The 22,710-nt window shown below is 39.1% G+C and overlaps 2 protein-coding genes across 4 annotated transcripts; one reads left to right on the forward strand and one right to left on the reverse strand.

The window, feature by feature from the left end:
* The first annotated feature begins 733 nt into the window (after positions 1 to 733).
* fez2b (fasciculation and elongation protein zeta 2b) lies at positions 734 to 17,628 on the forward strand. 3 transcript variants are annotated; one of them, XM_088002053.1, is made up of 11 exons: positions 734 to 1,541; positions 5,685 to 5,793; positions 6,625 to 6,753; positions 7,467 to 7,608; positions 8,020 to 8,147; positions 8,762 to 8,911; positions 9,175 to 9,255; positions 9,952 to 10,027; positions 10,150 to 10,215; positions 14,595 to 14,600; positions 17,585 to 17,628. In XM_088002053.1, the coding sequence occupies exons 1-11, from the start codon at positions 1,237 to 1,239 to the stop codon at positions 17,626 to 17,628; spliced, it is 1,236 nt and encodes a 411-aa protein (XP_087858179.1). In that variant the 5' UTR covers positions 734 to 1,236. The 3 variants fall into 3 exon arrangements, with proteins under 3 accessions (XP_087858179.1, XP_087858178.1, XP_014847570.2); XM_014992084.2 differs by lacking the exons at positions 9,175 to 9,255; positions 17,585 to 17,628 and having other exon boundaries at positions 741 to 1,541; positions 11,680 to 15,578; XM_088002052.1 differs by lacking the exons at positions 9,175 to 9,255; positions 17,585 to 17,628 and having other exon boundaries at positions 739 to 1,541; positions 10,150 to 15,578.
* Positions 15,620 to 19,358, reverse strand: si:ch211-57i17.5 (usherin). The gene is made up of 5 exons (XM_014992059.2): positions 18,969 to 19,358; positions 18,790 to 18,894; positions 18,322 to 18,393; positions 17,590 to 17,784; positions 15,620 to 17,426 (listed from the first exon to the last, which is right to left on the reverse strand). The coding sequence occupies exons 1-5, from the start codon at positions 19,023 to 19,025 to the stop codon at positions 17,337 to 17,339; spliced, it is 519 nt and encodes a 172-aa protein (XP_014847545.2). The 5' UTR covers positions 19,026 to 19,358; the 3' UTR covers positions 15,620 to 17,336.
* Between the last annotated feature and the right edge of the window lie 3,352 nt (positions 19,359 to 22,710).

Raw genomic sequence — 22,710 nt, forward strand, 5'->3', positions numbered from 1 at the left:
AAATCTGAAACTTAAAAATAAACAACAAATGAGTTACCAGTAAAATAAATATTTTTAAGCTATTTAAGATGGGTACACTGACTTTGTTTATGAAGTAAATATTAATGTTACTACAGATTAAATTGAAATGAACAAGCATATAATACTAATTACATAACATGAAATAGATCAATTGGTCCAAAGTTTAATTGTATTGAAGTAATACATAACATGATTGTGGCTATTATGATGTTGGCATGATTTTAAAATGTGTTAAAGGGAAAGGAGAAAATTGAAATATAATATGGTTGCTCAGATTTGTGAGTTCTGTAAGCCACATTTCTAGGCAGGTTATGTGAGAAACCTCTGGCTTACCAGGCTAGATTTCTAACTTTAGAAGTCATTCCAGTTTATCTTTTATCGAACTGAAACTCAAAATGCTGACTTATGAGTTCAAAGGAATGCACCAAAAGGACTAAGACTGCATTTGTGTTATTGTAATTGTATGCTGTTAGAGCCAACCAATGGAACTCACTGGTTGTTGCTCCTAAGAACTTTAACCCTGCAAGAAAAAAAAACAAACAACATATTTAGAGGTGTTGAGGCCTTTCCGTCTCCAACAAACATTTTACTTTTAACAACTATCTGCAATATCAAATGAGATAAACTAAAAGATAAATCCTACTATATTGTAGGTTTCTTGGGTTGTTGACTAATATTGAGTGTTTTCATAGAATATAAGGACCTAGTGGTGGGATATTTATTTGTTTTGTACCTTATGACTGATTTTATAACAGTTTCTCTTACATAATATATTTACAGAAAACATTTTGTGAAAACGTGTTAGGATACTTTAGCAGTATTTTTAGGACATTCGTACTTTGAATTATATGATTATATTCACTGTATACCAATGTAATGCATCTTAAATGTATCTCATTGTGTCATTAATATCAATGTGCAATGTATCTTTTTTTTAGTTGGGAATGCACAGTAATTACATGATCACGTGGTATTTTGAATCAGTTATGTACAAAACTTTAAAAAAAAAATAATAACATTTTTGGGTGGGCCTTAGCCCCCAGGTTTTAAAGTCTTAACATCGCCTCTGAATGTTTGATTTGTTTTGCTGGCAAATGGGAGGAGCTGTATGCTGACGTCATTATACCCCGCCCCCTGTCTGGTGTCAACGCAGACAGCAGAGCACCGGAGAGGACACCGAGAGACCGACAGCATAGACAGGTTCACCGGGCAGCCATGGCGGCGCCGTTAGCCCACTTCGATGAGGACTGGCAGGACTTCAACGAATTCAAGCCGTCCTCGGAGTCGGCCGAACAGCTGGACCAGCTGAACTCAAACGTAGGCGACCCATCGGGCCTAGACGACTTCTCCGATCTGGACAACAGTTTCTCCGGGGAGATCTGTAGCTTCAAGTCGATGGAGGACCTGGTCCACGACTTCGACGAAAAGCTAACCGTGTGTTTCCGAAACTACAACACTACGACGGAAAACATTGCTCCCATAAAACCAATCACAGAGGAGAATTACCTGAAAGACGACGAGTGAGTGTTAATTATCTGTCTATGCTTTTTATGTTGTAACTTTTAATCTCACAGCTAACCACATTAGCCTCACAAGCTAACTCTACAATAAATTCATATATTACTCACTGAGGGAATCTTAGCTGTCTGGAATACAGCCGGTCAGTGCAGTGGAAAAACTGGTTTCACGGTTCATTTTCTGCTTCTTTGTGGCAAGATTTGATTAATCGCCGAGAAGAAGGCACATCATCCACAAACTCCATGCAGTATTTAAAATTTAAATATTTCCCTTAAGGTTATAGGCAGCATTTCTCAAAGTTAAGAGAAGACACCCCACTGAGTAAAAAGTAGGAATGGAAATGTGTTTTTTTTGTTTGCATCTTGTTATTGCAGTTTTGAAATCATGAACAGTTATTACAGGAGGTACATTTTCAAAAAAGTTGTATTTGAAAGCAAACTACTCTTTCTAAAGGGGGGAAAAAAACCTTTAAAAATAACTGACATGTTGCCTTAAATTTAAAGCTGAAATTTTGGAGTAATTCGTATCCTTTAGTTTGCATTGGAACTTGTTAAAAATTGTAAGGCCAATATACAAAAAGGAAAATAAATAATTTATTTTTGTGATTATTGGTCCATATTATTATTATTATTATTATTATTACTATAGATACGTCATTACAGAACTTCCTGCCAGTTGAATATAATTGAAATTATATTCAACAAAACTAAAATACTGAATTTAAATTTTATAAAAAGTAACAGCAGTCTTCCCTAACACCTTTATTGCTACAAAGGAAAACAAAACAGACAGAAAAAAAACACAGTAAACAGTTTTTTGCAATACAAATGACAAAATTGGTGCAGTTAATTTTGAGGAGAGGATTCATTTTAAGAAAAGTAATCAAGAATGCAATATATTTTTAAATCTAAAGACGGAAATGTTTGTTCAACCGGGTTTAAGACGGAAGCAGCCTGTTCTTCCACAACAAAACTATCGACTGGTGCCGTTTAATACGGTGGAGACGGTTACATTTTCCTTTTTCACAATCCCTAAAATTATTCCCAACAATAGATCCTCTGCCTTGAACATGAACAAATGTACAATTTCAATGTCTTTGGGAGCATTTATTACATAAACCAGTTAAATCTGGTCTAGATTTGCTGCAATAAACTCTATAAAGTATTTTATTTTTACTTTTTGCACAAGATGAACATCTGTTCTGATTCTTAGCATACTGGAGGCCTCTTTGGAACTGAAAGAATGGGAAGGAAATAACAGGAGTAAAACAAAAATCTGCATTCTTTGACCATTTATAGATATAAAATAGTCAATTCTACAGGTGAAGCAAAGAGGTGTTAGTTTGAAGAAATTCAAGTCGGACTCTTCCTTGCAGTTTGTCTACAAATGACAGAATCAAGAAAATACGAAAACGAACTTGAAATGCAACTACCGGAAGATGACTAAAACATTAATGCTTTCAGATGCCGTTTGTATTTTTATTATTGAACCCGTCGAAAACAAGGTTGAACGCTAAATATGAGAAAAATTATAAAAGAAATCAAAATCTCCCAGCGACACAGTGGAAGTTCAGACTAGACTTCCACTGGTTTTTCCTCCAGCCAGACTCGCTGTGCTGAATCGCATCCAGGGAGGTATTACAGAAAGATTGAGCTGTCGGGGTCTGTTTGGATCCTGCTCCGAGGTGTCTGGCAGTTGCTGGGTCTCATTGACACTCAAAGGTCAAAGCTACGCATCCACATGACAACATGGCATTACAGCGCCGCGGGAGTCGATGTTGCTTTTCTCTGCACAGCTGGCTGCATGAGTCAACCTCCTCTCGCCCTTTGCATTGAACACTATGAGACTCTTTGATTTGGCCACTTAGCGTGGGCAATATGTAAGCTCATACATTTTATTTGAAACTTAGAACCGGTGTCGACTTCTTAACAATAAATGTGGAAATCAACTTTAATCTACATGTTGTTTAAAAGCCTAAAAAAAAAAAAAAAAAAACTGTAGATGTGTTTGAATTTTGTTTTTTATCCCAAGTATTGACAGAAAATCCTTTTATTTATTTTTTTTTTACTATATCTTATTAGATCCCATTCAAGTTGAAGCAGTGTTTATTTGTTCAGACTAGAAAGCGTTTTTGCTATTGGCAAAGATTTTTTTTGGTACCATTAAAATTACAGAGTGATTAATACGTCATATTTTACAATTTTAAGCCAAACTACCCATGTACAGCTTTTCTGTAAATATAATAAGTTTAAAAAAAAATATTCAAGTTTAGGTAAATATATTTTGAGGAGTTTAGACTGGTGTTTTTATTTTATTTTTTAAGGCATAAACAGGACGTAGGGAATGAAATAATTGGACGGCAGCCTTACACGGCCCTAAAGTCAGCGCCAGACTCAGTAAGAGTCTTTTCTGGATGGCTGCACTTCTACAGAACGTGCCCATCTCCTTAACAAGCTCCACTGAAATACTGTGTCCGAAACAAACCTGCAGGATAACAAGGATGAAGTTTACGCTGCTGCTATGCTGGAGCCAAGTCCTCCAGATTTTGCCTGCGTACAAAAGATGTTATAGGTACACATAAATTCGAGCGAGTTCCCCAACACTAACGAGTGGTGAGTTGGAGTCACAACAATTAAATAATCTTTCTGCAGCGCCGCTGTCAAATCGCTGTTTCGAGACGGTAGCCGGCGGTGTGTTTAGGCGGGCGTTCACGTGCCCAAGACGCTGTCACCGCTCGGGGCGCGCGGCGTTTCCTGCCGCGCTTCGTCCTATTTAGAACAAGCCAGCAGCTCGCCGAGCAGCGCACGAGCACTTCAGGGAGAAACATGGATGTTATATAAGCATTTGTCCTGGACATTGTAGCGCAACTGTGACACATGGGTTCACAGCACCCATCCATGCACAATCGGAGCCAAAAGTGCCAAAACACACTTGCACGAGCACGTGAGTCCTAGTGCAGGTTTTCTTCAGAATTTCCATGCAAGTCTGGAAAATGATGGGGTAACGGAAAAAAAAATATTGAGTCGTGTTTGTAGAAGAAAGAGTGGCATACATGCTTATATGAGAGGAAAAAAAGCTAAAACTAAACAATCTTTAGATATTATCTCAAACTTTATTCTATGGAAGGCCCAAAATATCAGCATTAACATTGGTGTTGACTGTTGCTAGCCATTTCTTTTTTTTTTAAGTATCGTATTGTTCCTCTAAGTGAAACCGGATCAATTTTTTTTGCCCAACTTATGAGCACATAAAAATAATGGTTGTCAACCATAACAGCACTATAAATGTCGGTATTGTCCCAAAATGTTCACATGGGCGCCTCATCACTTATTTAATCACTCTTGTTGTTGTTCTTCATTAGTGGTGAACAACAGGATATTTTGAGTTTCTCTCTGTTCCCACATGGGGTTACCTAGGTGACAGTTTCTAACAACGCGCCACCTAACAACACAGTTTTTAGCATTCATCATCAACTTCTTATCGTCTTTACAAACGACTGTCTGGCTTGGCACATTTGGCTGTGGAAAGGTTTTCAGTAAACACTCGTCTCCCTTTTCCTGACCGTCTTTGCTTAGCAGAGCAAGGACTCGCGCTCCGATCATTTATTCCTGCGGTTCCAGTTATTCATGTGCCGACTAAGCTTAGAGAAAATGTTCTCCTACTTCGTAAAGTTCATAGAGGTTCGCTTGTTTAAGTGTTGCAATACTCGATGACTAGTTTTGAAGCGTCATGCGGCAGTGTTCAGAGCTCAGGTTGCTCTTATACTGCTTTAAGTCTGAGGCAGAGATGAGCCTCAGCTGAGCGACTTGCATCAGACAGACGCAGCGGAGCAGCAGCCAATAGGGTCTGATTTTGAATGCAAATGAAGGTTTGAAAGCTGCAAACGCCTATGTTGTCGAATTCCTTCACTGTGATTTCCACGTTGCTGAAACTACTGCTAAAGACGCACATCTCGAAGGTCGATCCTTTTGTTCCTCTCTGATCTAGTTGCAGCAACGTAGTGAGGGGGGGGACACAGCATTCTGCCATGCAATGCTGTGTCACGATAAAAAAGAGAAGGAAGTGCGCCTCCTCTCTGCAGCTTAAAAAAAAAGTCTCCTTTGTTGTGCTTTGACCTTTAACTCTTCTTTTATTCATCCTTTCAGGGTGTGGAACTCTTTGACCAATAACTACGGCAATGTGATGCCCGTGGACTGGAAGACGTCCTACACTCGCTCCCTGCACCTGCCTGCCCTCAAGCTCAAAGATCAAGAGGTATCACACGCACGCAGACACACACACACACACACACACACACACACACACACACACACACACACACACACTTTTATTTAGTGTTTCAGTTTCTGCAGATTGCTGCAAATGATGCCTAACAAATGCAGAGAATTGGCGCCTAATTGACCTAATTAAAGAAATTAATTTCAGTAAGTCACTCGCCTTGTTATTGTGCATCTCGAATCACTTAATTTGCAATTTGATTCAAAGTGTGACAAAGGGCAAAAACAAGAAAAAAAACACAGAGAGACTAAGTTGAATTTACTGAACTAATTACCTTAATAAATTAACCTTTCACAAACAGTTCCTGTATTTTAGAGGAACAACTTTCAGAATAAAATATTCGAGTGGAACATGTTCTAAATAAAAGCACTAAGGATCTTGTAATCAAACAGATTGAGTTTTATTGATGGAAGGAGGTGATAACAGATCGATCTGGTTTTAATCCCCAAAGCTGCACTTTTTCTCAGCTGCTGGCATCTTGCTCACTGTCGGTTCATCTTTATGTCCCCATTACTAACTACTCTGAAACGGTCTTTTATTCTGGTGAGCCTACCTCGACTGCATTTTTCTGGCCTAGAAGCCGCTCTGTTCTTTTCCACTTTTCGTCATATTGCGGCAAAGTGGCACAAAAGTCTCAAAAGTTTCCATTCTTGTCAACAAAGAAATATAAAGAAACCTTGAATCCAACAATTCTGATGTAAACCTTTCATTGTCCAGGTTTTTCTTTGGATTTAAAATCCGGTTTAAAGCCTTTTCGGATAAAATATCGTACGCCTAAATTTCTGCCCCCCATCTCCTCCACCCAAGGGACAGAAGATGGACAAGCAGTCTTTGGATCTGTCCGATGATGAGGACGAGGAGCTGCGGGAACAGCTGGATATGCACTCAATCATTGTCTCCTGCATTAACGAGGAGCCTCTCTTCACCGCTGAACAGGTAACTCTTTCACACTCAAAATAAATAGAAATTGGGTTTAAAATATTTCTCTCTATAAAAATGGAATTAATTTAAATTGTGTGGGGATTTTCTGAGCACATAAATCTTGAATGAAAATATTTCAGCACAAATTAAACTGAAACAAAAAAAAATAAACAATGAACTGACAGCAGAAAATCCTTACTTTCTGTATGTTTTAATATATAAAAGCCTGTCAGCTTATTACCTACTTCCCTAAATTAGATTTACGTGCTTGCTAAACCAAATACGGAAGCAAGATGTGTTTAGAGAGTTTTGTTATGGATGTGGAAATAAATATTATGGGACAGGTTATTGTTTTGGATTCATACAAATGCATATGTCACACCCAGAATCAACATACAATGTGGTTACATAATAAACATGCTGACCTCACTAGGATCTCCTTACTGAAAATGTTCAAAACACCCACATGTAGAATTTATCCGGAAAAGTTTACTTTAGGGGAAGCTAAGTGTGCTAAACCTTTTCAAAGTTAGCTGAAGCGCAAGACGAATAATTAGCTCCGACGTTGGTGTCATTTCTGTGCTGAGAAACTCGACCTGATGTTTCTCACACAAGAATCCGATGCTACGAGACAGGCATTCTGGTTACAAAACTACATTTTTGAGCAAATGGTCAAACTGTAGTTGATGGAGGTTTGGCGTCTGGCTGAAAGTTGTGGTTGTGTTTAGGTGATAGAGGAGATCGAAGAGATGATGCAGGAGTCTCCAGACCCGGACGATGACGAGAGTCCTTCCCAGTCCGACTTGTCGATGCTCTCCCAGGACCTCGGCGCTTTGAAACGATCCGGCTCCAACACCAGCTTTGACGAACGTGAGTGTACCTGCTCTGACACATACACACACACACACACACACACACACACACACACACCCACACACAGGAGTAGAAAACTCCTGTAGTATTTTAATGTGGCTGTGTGAGCAATTTTATGATTATCTAAATAACTAAATTAATTCTAATAGGACTCTCTGTGTAGCAAATGTGTTGTGCACATTAAATGTGCACATGTGATATAGTTATGTAATCAGCGTACATGTCGTTCCACATGTTATGTAACCGGCTTGATATGCACGTCACTGTAAATGTTCTAAAATTGGACGGGTGTGAAATTACCATTTTTAAAAAAAATAGTTTTTTTTTGTTTGTTTGTTTTTGGTTTTCGTTGCGGTTTGACCTGCATCGAGCGTCTTCTCCACATTACATCTGCGTTCTGGTCCACAGGGCTTCGTCAGCTGTCTGTGTCGGAGCTCAGCCGGACCCTGGAGGAGGTGGAGGCGGCCATCCGCCGCTACAGCGAGGAGCTGATCCAAGCCCTGGCGCTGCGAGACGAGCTGGACTTTGAGAAGGAGGTACTGAAATCTGATCGCGCATTAACTCCAAAATCAGACCGACCAGAAACGGTTGCAGAGATGTTGCAAAAGCAGAGCAGCTTTGAAGCATTCCGAGAGCTTTAAGTAACACACACACACACGCACGCACGCACGTTGTGTTTGGTGAGAACAGACGGCAGCACCCTCTGCCTTCTGTCGCCATGAGGTCAGAACTGCCAGCAGCTTTATTTGTACGTTTGTCTCTGTGTCATGATTCACTCTGAGTAGATTTGACAGAATCTATTAAAAAAAAAACACATTTGAGTGATATTTGTACAGATCACAAGGATACTGAGAATATTAAATTATTAGATTTATCATCTGCAGCCTCAAAAAAAATATTCAGATGTATCTATCATAAGCAGCTCACTACTGTAAATGTATTAGTTTTGAAGTACGAATCCTTTTGGTTCACACTGTAATTCTCCTTTATCTTGTGATTTTTTTTTTTTTGCCTTTTTTTAGTCAATTCTGTTAATCGAAGTAAAAGCTCTGAAAACTAACTAATTAATATAATCGGTCAGTTTCGTTCCTCCAGCTTTGTGTTTTCCAAAACCCTGCCGCAGTTAAACGAAAATGTTGCGTGTGTGCAGGTGAAGAACAGCTTTATTTCGCTGCTGATCGACGTGCAGAACAAACAGAAGGAGCACCGCGAACTGCTGCGCAAGAAGAAGAAGATCCGGAGTACGACCACGACGGGGCCCAACGGCCAGAGGACAAACAGCACACACATACCAGGCACGGTGAGTCAGCAGGGGAGGTATTCGCAGAAAACGCACAAAATAAACACATCGTCATGGTTTGAAGGTTAACGACATAGCCACACGTGTGACGCACCACGCACTACTTCCAAGTTCGGAAAAGAGACTCATGACCCGGCCGGAGAGCTTTCACTGTAGTCGCCCTCTTATCAGCGCCTTTCCTTCCTGTCGTAGAGAGCCTCCTCATCTTTCGTCAAATCTGTTTTTTTTTTTTTTTCCTCCTTCCTTCCTCTCACTCCCTGTAGCTCCTCACTCTGGAGGGACTCTCCAATGTCATTCAAAATGGCCTCCGTCAAACTTTTGGCCACTCTGGAGGGGATAAACAGGTGCCCCCTGCTCTTTCTTCCAACTGCGGATTCTTTTCTGTGCTGCTTTTTCACCTCTGGGTTTCAAATGGCATGCGCATTCTTTTTTTTTTTTTTGCTCCATAATTTTTGTTCAGTTTGTCCATTCGTTGCATTTAATTTTTGTCCCCCCCCCCCTTTTTTTTTATTATTAAATTCCTTACAGTGCCTTGCAAAAGTGTTTGTACTCCCTGAACTTTTCGTATTTTGTCTCGTTACAGACACAAACTTCAATGAGAACATTAGTGTACAAACTAAGGGACACAGCTGAGAGGTCAGGGGTGAATTTGTGGCGAAATTTAAAGAGTTGAAGAGTTGTTTTTTTTTGTTTTGTTTTTTAACAAGATCAGATTGTCTTTAATATATGGCTGTCCACCAAAAGTAATGCGTCTACCCATGTATATTATGCACTACTTTGTTTTAGTCCGCTGCATAAAATCCAGATGTATCACGTTAAAGTTTGTGGTTGCATTGGGACGAAATACAATCACCCAGTCATTCTTTTTTTTTTTTTTTTTTTTTGTATTGAAATATTTTTTGCATGTTTCATAACTTTTAACATAACACTTAATTCCAAAATTACACTGAAGTTAAATTTAATCAGTTGGTGTACTTTTTTTATAGGTTCCCATGCAAATTTGTAATATTTATATACATATATATTATATTTCTTTTTAGTATCTGACCACGGTGATCCCCTATGAAAAGAAAGCAGGCTCTCCTTCTGTAGAAGACCTCCAGATCCTCACAAAGAGTGAGTCCATGAACAAGAACGCACAAGTTCACCAAGCGGTGAACCAGTGTGGAACAGAGACGTGTCGTTAGTTAGATTTTGTTTTCGTCCCTGACTCTTCTATCCTTCTCTTTCCATATCAGTCCTTCATGCCATGAGGGACGACAGCGAGAAGGTACCGGCCCTCCTAACAGATTACATACTGAAAGGTAAACATGACTTTTACTTTAAGGCTTTTGCCCAAGCAAGGCAGCAAGGTTAAGTAAAAATATGTTGTAATAACTTCAGTAATATGCTTTTTTTTTTTTAACTGTAAAACCGTAAGACTAATTCGTACTTAATCAGTCACATGTACCTACAAAATATAAAAATTTAAAGTCTTGACTTCCATCCAGAAGTGTCTTAGTTCACTGTTTGATAGATTTCCATTAAAGAAGTAATTAGTCTCCTCAGAAGTGTTGACATGATGGCTCACTCTGCGGTCACACCCGATGACCAGTCACACTGATTCCAGATGCAGCTAAAGTCTGAGCACAGAAAGTGGAATCATAACGAAGAGGAACTGCTGTGCATTTAGCTGCATAAACAAGCAAAAGGTTACAGTACAACTTACAGTAAAGAGAGGAAGCTAAATTTGTTACAGTAAAAACACCAGGATGTCCAGGAGCAGAAATGTGGGTTTGTTGTTAAATTTGTAGGGCCAAAATAATTTTTATTGATGACATTTCAAAATATGAAAAAAAAACCAACAAAAAATACGAGTAGTCTTTTTTTAATCTGTGTAGGGTTAGGGAAAACTGATGTTTTACCAGTTTTTTTTTTTTCTAATCATGATAAGTTTCTGCTTACAGTGAATGAAAGCACATTTAAAACTTAGACTCTTAAATCAGACTAATTAAAGCTCGAGCCTTACATCAGGCTGCTCCCTCTCTGGTTTTATATGATTTATTGATAATTTGGCTCAAAACTTACTCCAGTCTGGTTCTAGTCATTCATGTGTGGGGGAAAAAAAAAAAAAAAAAAGACAGAAAAGTTGGTCTCCTGCTTCATAAGAAGCTCCCCTCCTTGCTTTTGAACGTCATAAAATTCAGTGACCAGCGTTTCGGCTGCTTTTCTCCCACGACTCTCCCAGCCCGATTAAAAACCGTGAGCTTTAACGGTGAATGTGTCTGTTGTTGACATGTGCCTTCCTTTCCCTCTCGCCTGTGCTGCTCTGTCCTTCGGGTAGCTCTCGTATGAAAGCGGAGGAACCTGAGGTTCGTGAGGCTGACCCCGCTCATTGACATCGAATGCCTCATCTTCCTCCCTGTCTGCACAACATTCCCTTTTTAACCAGAGCAATCAGCCTCCCTCCCCCTCCGTCGCTCTCTGCCGTGGTGCCAGTTGTGCTGTATGGTGCTTCTAGTCGTGCTACACCCACTCTGGAAAAACACAGCCCACTCACGCTCGTAATTTCTCCTCACTCTGCCAGCTTGTAGTAGCAGCTGTTGGTGTGTTTGCTTCTCACCTGTAATCGTGTGGGTGGGGGGGGTAAGGGGGGGCTTTCCTCGCCTCTAACCACACATTCCTCCCGGCTGTAGCTGCTCTGTCATACTCCACACACCTCTGCTTCCTCGTGTGCTGCAGCGATTCTCACCAGCTGTTTATTTATTTTAATTTTTTTTTCTCCGCAGTTCTTTGTCCCACGTAAAGTCAGACGGGAAGCTTTCGTTTCTTCAGCGTCGACCAGCAGAGGAGGGTTTCAGTTTTGGAAAAAAAAAACCCCGCAGGAACTGATTTAAATCCAAACCTTCCTTCATTTTTTTTTTTTCTTCTCAGTTTTCCTCGTGGTACTTTCTGCTCTGCCTCTCTCCTCGTATTCTTTACTTTTGATACAACTCTTAGTCTTTTGTAGTTGTTTTTAAGTTCTAATATTTAGCTATTTTTTTGTTCGTATTGTGACTTTACACAGGTGCATCTCAATAATTGATACTAAAGTTAACTTTTTGGTGATGCAAGTCGATGCCAATGAGAAACTCATTTCATATGAATTCACTACACACAGAATGATACATTTCAGTTGTTTGTTTCTGTTAGTTTTCGATGATTATGGCTTACAACTTATGCAAAAACCAAATTTGCCCTCCATCTAATGAGTAAGCCACAAAATGGCATTGCTAAAGAAGTTTGCTGTTCAGAGTTTTGAATCGAAGCGTATTAAGAGAAGGTTGAGTGGAAGGAAAAAGTGGAGTAATAAGAAGGTCCACAAGCAATAAGTAAATTGGTACTACCTTGGTGATAATCCTCTTATTTCAGTCTTAAATAATATTTTAATGTCTTGTGAAATTAATTTGGGGTTTTCAGCAACAATCATCCAAACTGCCATGAATAAACATTTGAAACATATCAACTCAACGTTAAAAATTCATATCCGGCATTTTTTTTTTTTTTTTTTTTCTTAAGCTGAACTGCTGAAATGAGCTTTTCGATGATACTCGAGCATATTGAGATGCACCTGTAACTTCTCATGTGTGGATGCCAGTAATCAGTGTTAGCCTGAACACCTCACTTCCTGATTAGCCAGGTGCTTTTGGAGAAAAACAAACGATCCTTAAAAGTGTTTTTTTTTTTTTTGTTTGTTTGTTTTTAAACCGCTGAAATCTATCGGCAGGCCTCTGCAAGGGAAACACAGTCCAAACAGCCTGCTTTGATTATCAAATCCACTTTCCCTCAGCTGCCTGGCGGGGAAAACAAATCCTGGTGTGATCTGTGGAAAAAGTGCCAGGCAAGTCGAAGGCATCAAGCATCGATTATCCTCGTGAATTTATTGCACGATTTTTAAGCTCTCTCAAAATCAAAGAGGAGGCCCTTTAATTTAAAACTTTAAAACTTTTTGTTGCATGTTGGTTTCAGGTACAAGCTGCGCGAAGCTGAATGTTTAAAATGAGACGTTTTCCACATGACTGAGAGGGATTTGCACAGTTTGCAAAAGGGACAAAAAAATGATCAAAGTTGTGAAAAAAAATATTTTTGGATAAGAGATTTTTTTTAATTATTATTATTAGCAAGATAATGGATTTGAATGATTTTTCTAGATGTTGTGACGTCAACCCCAACAAATTCACCACTTCCACATAGGATTAGTTCACCAGTCTGCAGATTCCTCCTGTTTCATATGTGCATTGGTGGGAAATAATGTATTATTATTAATTAAGTTTACGTCGGCGTTAATCATTGTTCCGTTGCGTGAGTTATCTGTGTTTTAGGATATTGGCTTTAAGGACAGAGGCGTTGCACTTTATCAGTGACCTGATGGTGTAAAGGTGGAGCTCTGCAGAATGTAGCACAGAGTGGATCTCGTAAGCAAACGGTGAAAGATTTGGTCAAAATGGAATCATTTTTAAATTCCTCTGGTTTTACCAAGAGAAACATTAGTGAACAACATTTCCGCTCATGACGGAAATGATTTGAGGAGCTTCTGTGATTATAATTAACGTTGCCGGACTAAACATTTAAAAGATTCAGTGAGGAAATTGGAAATCCTTCACTGAAAGGCTGTGGACTATAATAGTCTAAAAATGTATGTAACTTGGTTAAAGATTGTGAAGGTCGGGTAGTTGTGGCTGATAGATTTTTTTTTTTTTTTATGTTTAGTTGAATGTGAAAGTATCCTATGATAGTTTAAGTGCATTTTAACATCTATATATAAAATCCTAGTTTTATTGTCTTTTTTTTTTTTTAGAATTCTAGTTTTACGCTTTTCATATCCAGTCAGAATTTGCATGCTGCCTGAAATGTTGGCCGTGAAGTGAATTGGGGTGAAACATTAAAAACAGCTAAAACGTGAACAAAATATTTTACCAGCAGCTGCCTAGCTTTCCTATGCCGACTATGAAGCGAATAGAGCGAAATCAAAGCCACGAGTCCTGCAGGGAATCGCCGGTGTGTGACCACAGATGAAGTTGGTATGCAAACATTCAGGTCAGGTGTTGCTTAGGTCTCAGGTACAGTCGTCAGTGTCGGTACTTTAACGTTCTTGTTCTGGTAGATAAAACATTCCCAACTCAGTTTACATGTCTAGTCTTGTCAGAGGGTTTCTATAAGGACTTGATTCACGTCACCTGTCTGATAATGATAAAACATGATCAAAGACGTGTTTTTGCAGAAAAACGTCCCAGGAGAAGCTCCTTGTGTAATGGCTCAGGTGGTGTTGGCGCTGCGTCTGTGTCTGCTTCAGTGTAGCGATGGTAGATATGTCACCAAAGTCGATTGCACTACATATTGCTGCCCATACTTTCTGAAACTCTCTCGGACAATGCCAGGTACTTTCCGAAGCTCTCCAGGAACTTGGTGGGTATATTCAGGAACTTAGCAGTTACTTTGCCAAAACTTTAATGGAGCTCGCTGGTTACCTTCCCGGATCTTACTGAGTATTTTCCTTGATCTTACTGGATGCTTTCTGGATCTTGAAAGATATTTTCCTGAAGCTTTATGGGAACTTTCTGGTTACGTCCCAGAAACTTTCTGGTTACTTTCCAGGACCTTGCATGAAAATAACTACTAAGCTCTCTGAAAGTTTCAGAAAAGTAAACCTTTAAGTCCCAGGAAGGCACTGGTAAATTATAAGCCACATCATAATACAGCCCAAATGTTGAAAGTACCCAGTCAGTTCTGGGAAAGTAACCAACAAATTCCATTCTGGAAACAAACCATTAAGTTCTTTGGAAAATATGGGCTGTATTGTGAAGTGCTACCGGATTGGGAGACTCCAAGAAGGAAAATGCTTCTGTAGGTGGAGTGGGTGTTGGGGAAGATTGCACATCGATTTGCAAAAAAAGCATGTTTTTTTTTGTTTTGTTTTGTTTCTATTGTTTCAAAACTATATATATATATGTATATATATATATATATATATTTTTTTTTTTTTTTTTTTTGTATGTGACATGTTTCTACAGATGCCAGCTATTTTCAACCCAGCATGTGCTGCATGCACTTTACTGCTGCTGCAGAAAACACATTTCCAATGATTAGTGATTTGTTTACAGACATATTTAAATATCACACTAAAAGGGAAAAGTGCATGTTGCAGCAATATCAAGAAAACTGGAAAGGAAACGAGCATTTAATATTTTTAAAAGCTTAAAGGGGTTTTGTAATGTCTGTTGAATCAAACGCGTTAAAGAAAAATGTTTGTGAATCTTATCAGCAATGGTTTAAAAATGAAATGGCTTTCGGCTCTCGTGTCACTGAAGGATCTCTGGCCATTTTAACAAACATATCAGTCTAACTCCAGGTGAGAGATTTATATTTATACATGACGAACAAGTAAAAACAAGAAAAAAAAACAAGAGGCTGCCTTTGTTAAATGCCTGAAAAAATATTTTGTACATTTATTAAACTCATGTACCTAATGCAATTTATTTCCCTCGCTAGGGGGGTTTCATGTTTACTGTCTCATGTGGTACTGCAGTATAGTAATTTATTATGTGAATGTTTTGTAACCATGATCTCGACTGTAATGGTGCAAGTGTTTTGTGCCCACATTATTGCATTGCGACACATTTCAAATAAAAATAAATTACATATTTAAACACTTTGGCTCGTATGATTTTCGTCGTGAGACATCCTTTGTCTAATTTTATTACATGTATTCATATATCTATACACGCATTGTGGTTTGTATTCAAATAAACCCGCAGTTAGCAACTATGATTTCGTGAATCGAATTCAAAATGACTTAATTCTTCAGAGTTATTGTAGATGGTGACGACTGTTGGCGGGAAAGATCTCTTGTAGCGGCCTGCATCACAGCAAATTTGAAGAAGCCTCTGACTGAAGACACATTGTTTTCCAAAAACAATTTCATAAAGAGGATGGTTAGGGTTGTCCATAGCTTTCTTGATTTTTTACAAAGAATCCACCATCATCTCCAGAGTCGTCCCCAGAGAAGAATCGGCTCTGATGCTACTGTACCAAGAGACGGCGGCAGAAGAGATGACACTCAGTTACAGACTTAAGTGAAGATCTGCAGCATCTTGCTGCCGACCGTGAAGGACCTTATAGCTTCCTGGAGGAATACATCCTGCTCCGTCCTTTCTTATAGACGGCTTCACTGTTGCGTCTCCGTTCCGGTCCAATCTGTCTAACCAGTTTTTGGTAAAATTGTTATTCCAGAAGCAACAATGTAGTAAAGTTTTTTTTATATGTATATATACATACATAATTACGTCTCACTCTTTATTCCAACCTTATTGGAATTTGACTTAATCTTAATGTTGACCTGGGTCTGACGCTTACACTTACTTTTTCACGGAGAAGCAGCAAACAGTCGCTTTAGTGAAACCTCTTTCGCCTGATTATCCTAAAGATGGTACACAGTCGCCCTCTAGTGGTAAGCAAAGAATCACAACTGACATGTCATCCAGTTTAGTAAGCTTTTTTTTTTTTTTTTTTTGAGATAACGTTTAAATTATCTGACATTTACGAGTTATGTCAGTCATGATGTCCAAATACAGAATGATGACAACGGAATCTACAAATAACATTTCAGGTAAAGATGGGTGTAAATCCATCAAATCATCATTTTCTGCTTCATTACTAGCTGTAATGCAATACTCAACAGTTCTTACAAAGTAAATGCAGCTTCATCATTTTTTTTTTGTTTGTTTGTTTGTTTTGGGGATTTTTTTTTTTTAATTTGGATAACTTATTCTCAAAGTTGCTTGAGTCAAGCATTTCCCCAAAGTACATTATTAAATACCAAAGCCAAATTATCTCACAAACTGTTCAAAATAGGAAAGACAAAAAATAACATGTCTTTTGTTTATTTGACGGATGTCTTTTTATTTGTAAGTTAGAAACGCCACAAGCAATTTCTAGAAATCACTGTTAGAGAAAATCTGGCGCGCCAATAAATGTGGAGGGAGGTGCATGTCTGAAACTCTTAAGTTCAGAAAGTACATTGTTTAAAAATAAAAAATGCTTTTCCAGTTTCTGGTGAACATGATGACACCTGGAAGCTGACTTCTTCACAACACTGAGGTTTACATGTCTTCCTCATTAGATCCTCAGACGTCCACAGAAATAAAACGATGATTCAGGATCTGTTTCAGAAAACACCAGAGTAGAATATGGAGACTAAAGTATCTTTATGGGATTCTGCTTGTCCTGCTGCTTCCTTCATGTCAATAAAATTGATTTTTTTCCAGTTGTGTTTAAATGAAGAGATATTTCTTCTTCTTCTTCCACTGGATCTTGTCACACAAAGCTTTTCTTCCATGAACCCCTGTGGTGACGCGCCTCATCATGACTGAGCTGTGGGGACCAAACGTTTTTTTTTTTTTTTGTTGCGTCACAAGTTGGTGTCTGTGAACATCGTGTGCTCTTTCCTCACGGTGCTGAAGCCTTTGATGGTGTCCACAAATTCCTCGTCGTCCATAAACTGCAAAGTAAAATAGGGCACGCTCGAGCTTCTATTCATATTAAAATAGTTTTTGCTTGTTTTTTTTTTGTCTTTTTAACTTTTCACCTACATTTTTTTATATATATTTTTAAGTGCTTTACATATTTTTTTTTAGAATTTTTTTTGACATGTTCAAGCATACATTTTTGGGGTCTCTCACCATCCCGCTGTCATGGGCTGAGATGTTGGGGTCCCAGACGTCGTCGTCGTCTCCTGTGAGAGACTTCCCGTCGATCACCTGGCTGATGCTGCGCCGCAGGGAGTTCACGCTGAGAACGCCCACTTCCTCTCCTGAGTCGATCTCTTCGGCGGGCTCGCATTTAGCCTCCAGAATCTCCTGAACGAACACAAAACACACACAAAAGAGAAGAAGAAAAAAGTGCTTTATCACACTGAAATTGCTCTTTTCAAGTTGATTTGATCCTACTCTTTTTTTTATTATTATTATTAATGATGGCGTTTTTGGGCAGCAATGTAATTATATTGACATTCAAGGCTGAAGTCGAAGTTTCTCATGTAAAGCAGGAAAAATTATATATTGCAAATTGTTTTTGGAAACTTCCATTGCTTTCACACTAAATGCCTTGTGTGTGTGACTTTTTTTAAAAAAATACAACATTTCCCAAGGAATGATGATAAATCGAGACAAATGTCACTGCCAGGCACTGAACGGTCTCAGATCTACTAATTATAATACGCAAACACTCCTTGAAATATATTATTTATCTTCCAATATAAAGCTGTGGAGCTTGTTACACCTCCTGGACTTGAACATGTAATAAGCTTCACTTTGAATGTTTCAGGGTGAAGCAGTTGTAAAGACAGAAAGTTGAAAAATAAATCAGATAAAAAATAGTTTTCATCGGGTTTTTACCTCAATCTTCATGGAGAACCCCTTCAGGGTCACGCTGCTGGAGAAGCCGGTAGTGTCCGGCACCGTGTCGAACTGAAACCGAGAGAGTAACACTGGCAGTTATTTAAATAAATAAATAATAATAATAATCAAAAAAAGTAGCATTAACACAGAGATGCATCCTGTTGCTCATGTAATGTACAGTACGGCAGCTCAAGAGGCTCAAGAAGGTTCAGTGAGAATGCATTCAAAGAAAACAGGCCATGTTGCAAACATTCATAAATCTAAAGCTATGTTTCAGATCTGGCGATGTGCTTCATGGCCTTTTGTCTCGACTTTCTGGGGCAGCGTCTGAAATAGAGCAAGGCTATTGTTTTAAAAAAAACACACTGACTCGTCTGACACCTTCATAAGCTGTGAGATGGCCTAGTTTCTACAACACTTTCAGAGATCAGAGACTAAAGACAAAAGGGTAGAAGTTTCTCTTACCAGGACAGAGTTGCTGGGCGGGTACACGGCCATGGGGCTCCTCTTCTGCATGGGCAGAGCGACCAGAGGAGGCCTCGCCCTGGTGAGGGGGGGTTTATTCAGGGCCTGGCGGAACATGGAAGCCGCAACATGATGGTTCTGCATCTGAAGAGAGCAGAAAAGGAGCCCGGGCTCTTTACCCTGTGAAGCATGACTCCTAACGCCACGGCCAGCAGCAGCAGGGCGATGGCGGCCATCACCACGATGAACCAAAGCTCCTGGACGACATGATGCTCTCGCCGGCCTCCCTCTGCCCGGTCACCCCCGGCAACGCCGCCGCCTCCTCCAGGAGGAGTGGGGCTCGGTGAATCTGGAGGAAACAACGTTCTGATAAGCTTATTTTTACTGAGCAGTTGTTTTTTTTTTAAAGGTTTGTCGATTATGAGAGCACTAAACGTAGACAGAATTTTGTGAATATAACTCAAAAATGTACAAATCGATGGGTAAATGTTAGACAAGTATTTAACTGTCAGATGTTCAACTTAAACATGGTAAAGTGGATTAAGAAGTCATAACGTTGGATATAAAAAAAATAAGGTAACACTTTATTTGAAGGGGGGTGAATAAGACTGTCATGACACTTTCATAAACATGACATAACACCTGTCATGAACATGAATAAGCCTTCATGAATATTTATGACTGTTGTCATAAAGCGTCATTTGGTAAATTATGACACTTTTAATACAAAGTTGACATTATTCAAAATGTCTTTGTTATGTCAACTTGACATTAACCAAGAAATCATTACTGATATAAATTTGTTATAAAAGTATTATTGATTACACTTTAAAAATCAGGTAACTATGTTATTAAAGATAAAGTTTAAACAGTAATGATTTCTTGGTTAATGTCAAGTTGTCATAACAAAGACATTTTGAATAATGTCAACTTTGTATTAAAAGTGTCATAATTTACCGAATGGCGCTTTATGACAACAGTCATAAATATTCATGAAGGCTTATTCATGTTCATGACAGGTGTTATGTCATGTTTATGACAGTGTCATGACATTCACCCCCCTTCAAATAAAGTGTTACCAAAAATAATAACACTTAAAAATGACAAAACCATAAAAAAAAACCTGCATTAATGTCACCATTGGAGAACTACTGCGTTTGCTTTGTATGTTAAGCAATTAACAAATTTCCAACATTTTTTTCTGTTAACATCTTCTTAGGCCGTCTTTTTTTTTTTTTTTTTACAAGAAACCACCTAAAATATAATGTTAACAAAATTTCAAACTTGTCTGTCATGTGGATCATATTTAAATTTGTATAATTTTAAGCCTAATTTGCTGAAGAAAAAAAATAAAGAACTTGTAGATCTGAAATCAACACAGTGTGAATGAAAGATGATCACGTTGTGCACCGACGGAGAGATAACTTTGTAACTGGAGACATGCTTACCTGCACGGCCTAGTTCAGGCATCCCAAAAAATGCCACGACGGTGCGCACATGCTCACTTTTATCTTATTTACTCGGGATACCTTTTGTGAAACTCTAAGTGTGTTAGACGCAGAAGCTTTGTGTCGATGGCGTCGGACTCACCAGAGCTGAGGTCCGTGGTTCGGCCTGTTTTTGGGGAAGCTGGCGGCCCTTCGCTGTGTGACATCAATCGCAAGGCACACAGAAACTACACAGGGTTTAGGATCTCACCTGTAACCCCGCCTTGACCTTTTCCTTTCGACATTATGTAGTCAAAATGTGACAAAAATTTCGCTGTGGTCATTCCCTACCCAGGACCGATTAATTCCCAGACAGGGTCAAGAGTCAAAGAGCTTCGAACCGACAGCATTCGTGTTCCTGAGTGCCTCTAGAGCTCCCATCAGCCTCGGCTTTTCCTCGACAGGTGCCATGGTAACAAGCCGGGTGTCGGCTTTCAGCTTACCTACCTTTCAGCTCTTATACACTATTCATGTGTGTCTGTTCTTATGAAATTACATATTAGTATGTTTAAATTAATCACCAGGTTCGTGTGAATGAAAATTGATGTTGCAGGTATTTCCACAAAAAAAAAAAAAATAAAGTCTGCATCTTATGTAAACTTTTAATTACACTTTTCTTTTCCTTCTTTTGAAAAATTTGTAAAGTCCTGCTTTATTTGTTTCATGCTGGGGGCAAAAACTTGCATTAATGCAAATAGTAATGAGAAGGGTATATTTTTTTAAAATGTCCAGTATTAGTGTTCCCAGTCAATATTAGCTCCTAATATGTCGGGAGAATAACATGAACCCGTTGGTCAATTTGGTGTCTCCTGTAGTATGCTGTCAAACCACATGATGGCAGCACGCAGCAGCTACTGGATGCATTCAGGCTCAGCTGAATGCATGGAGTCACTGTCCAAAGGAAGCTGAAAGCAGCTGCATGATGTCTTCATACAGGTTAGCACGCTCTGCAGCCGTAACCAGCTATGAAGACGGAGAACCCCCTGGGATAGTCATAATGTTTTTTTACTATTCCTACTTGAGACCTAAATTCAAGCTCATTCCAAACCTTGATTCATTCTTCTTTTTCAGACGGACGTTGTGTTCTACAAATTACGTGTTTCCCTGGTCCAAGTGCAGATCTGGGAGATTCTTCAACTGTGGAGGAGATGCAAGATTGAATTCTTGCAATTCCTGAATTCTTCTTAATGCACAACATTTATTTATTTATTTATTTATTTTCAAAACACAAAACATGACTTGGTCCTTTTAGCAGACTTAAAAAAAAAATTCTGTTCCCCAATGGGAATGTAAAGTAAAAAAAAAAGTAAAATAAAATAATAATAATAATAATAATAATAATATAAAAATCCCACTTCCTATTTTGTTTTGATCCAATGCAACATATTTTAAACTTCATATTGAGACCAGATATCTGTTCAAGCAGCAATAAACTCTTGTCAGATGTACAGTATAATTGTATATATTGTATGCATAATCATTTTAAAGAACAGAGTTCTATAAGTCCTGAAGATAAATGAACTTGTTTAGATGGATGTATGTCTGGATGGATGGATGGTGATGAATAAATTCTACACATTTCCGAAAAGTGGGAAATGCTTAGAATCAAATTCCAGACTTTTCCAGACCAAGTAATACGTTTGTAAAAGGAAGACTTGTAGAACAGCAAAACAAGGAAGCCATAGACAGTTAAATAGATTATTTTAGACTCCTTGAGCCTGTAGCCCAACCATCGCTGCTCCGTTTCAAATCCCTCCCAAATAAACCCTCACCTCATTTGATTTATTTTCACAGAGCAGCTATTCTCCGCTTAATACCCTAATCAGCATTCATACCTTGCTGTGATGATTCGGGACAATGCCTTTTTATTGAGGATGTGATCTCACCCTTGAGTGCCAGAATCAGCCTTTTTTTTTTTTTTTTTTTTACAGCCCATCTCCTCGGGAGGCCTCATCCATCAGCGGAGGTGTCTGGGCGACACGGCCGCCCCGACACATACTAACCCATTTACACACAGGAACATACGGGAATACATCACTCAAGATGGCTAACTCACTTACTGACAGCTGATGTGGTGAAAATTCTCCAGCTTGTCCCCCGAATACCCCCCCACCCCCCTGCGCATTCGACGACGTTTTGGGGAAAGATAAATTCAGCTGGCGGAAACGGGGGGTGGGTGAGGGTTCAGTTGGATTTGGATCGGCTTGGGTCACTTCATCCGTCTTCATTGTTTTAATGCAGGAGTGTCTGGTCCTCAAGTCGTGCCGTTTTTAGATGCCTCTCTGCTCCAACACGGCCGATGCAAATGGTCCATCTACCTTCTCAGCATGTCATATTGTTCTGCAGAGGCCTGCTGGAGAAGCATCGTTTGATTCGACTGTGTTGGACCAGAGGACGCCAGATACCAACACTCAAGGACTGTCTTCGGACACTG

The sequence above is a fragment of the Poecilia mexicana genome, unplaced genomic scaffold (genome assembly GCF_051168715.1).
Source record: "Poecilia mexicana isolate PSO_F unplaced genomic scaffold, ASM5116871v1 scaffold_21, whole genome shotgun sequence".
NCBI classification, from domain to species: Eukaryota; Metazoa; Chordata; class Actinopteri; order Cyprinodontiformes; family Poeciliidae; genus Poecilia; species Poecilia mexicana.

Bases quoted from the DNA above. Each gene is read 5' to 3' on its own strand.
- fez2b (XM_088002053.1), top strand. From the start codon at position 1,237: ATGGCGGCGCCGTTAGCCCACTTCGATGAGGACTGGCAGGACTTCAAC. The intron at 6,754-7,466 runs GTAACTCTTTCA...GGTTGTGTTTAG, and splicing joins CTCTCTTCACCGCTGAACAG to GTGATAGAGGAGATCGAAGA. The intron at 10,028-10,149 runs GTGAGTCCATGA...TTTCCATATCAG, and splicing joins CCTCCAGATCCTCACAAAGA to TCCTTCATGCCATGAGGGAC.
- si:ch211-57i17.5 (XM_014992059.2), bottom strand. From the start codon at position 19,025: ATGGCCGCCATCGCCCTGCTGCTGCTGGCCGTGGCGTTAGGAGTCATG. The intron at 17,785-18,321 runs GTAAAAACCCGA...GTGTTCGTTCAG, and splicing joins GGTTCTCCATGAAGATTGAG to GAGATTCTGGAGGCTAAATG. The intron at 17,427-17,589 runs GTATGCTTGAAC...TTTACTTTGCAG, and splicing joins TGGTGAGAGACCCCAAAAAT to TTTATGGACGACGAGGAATT.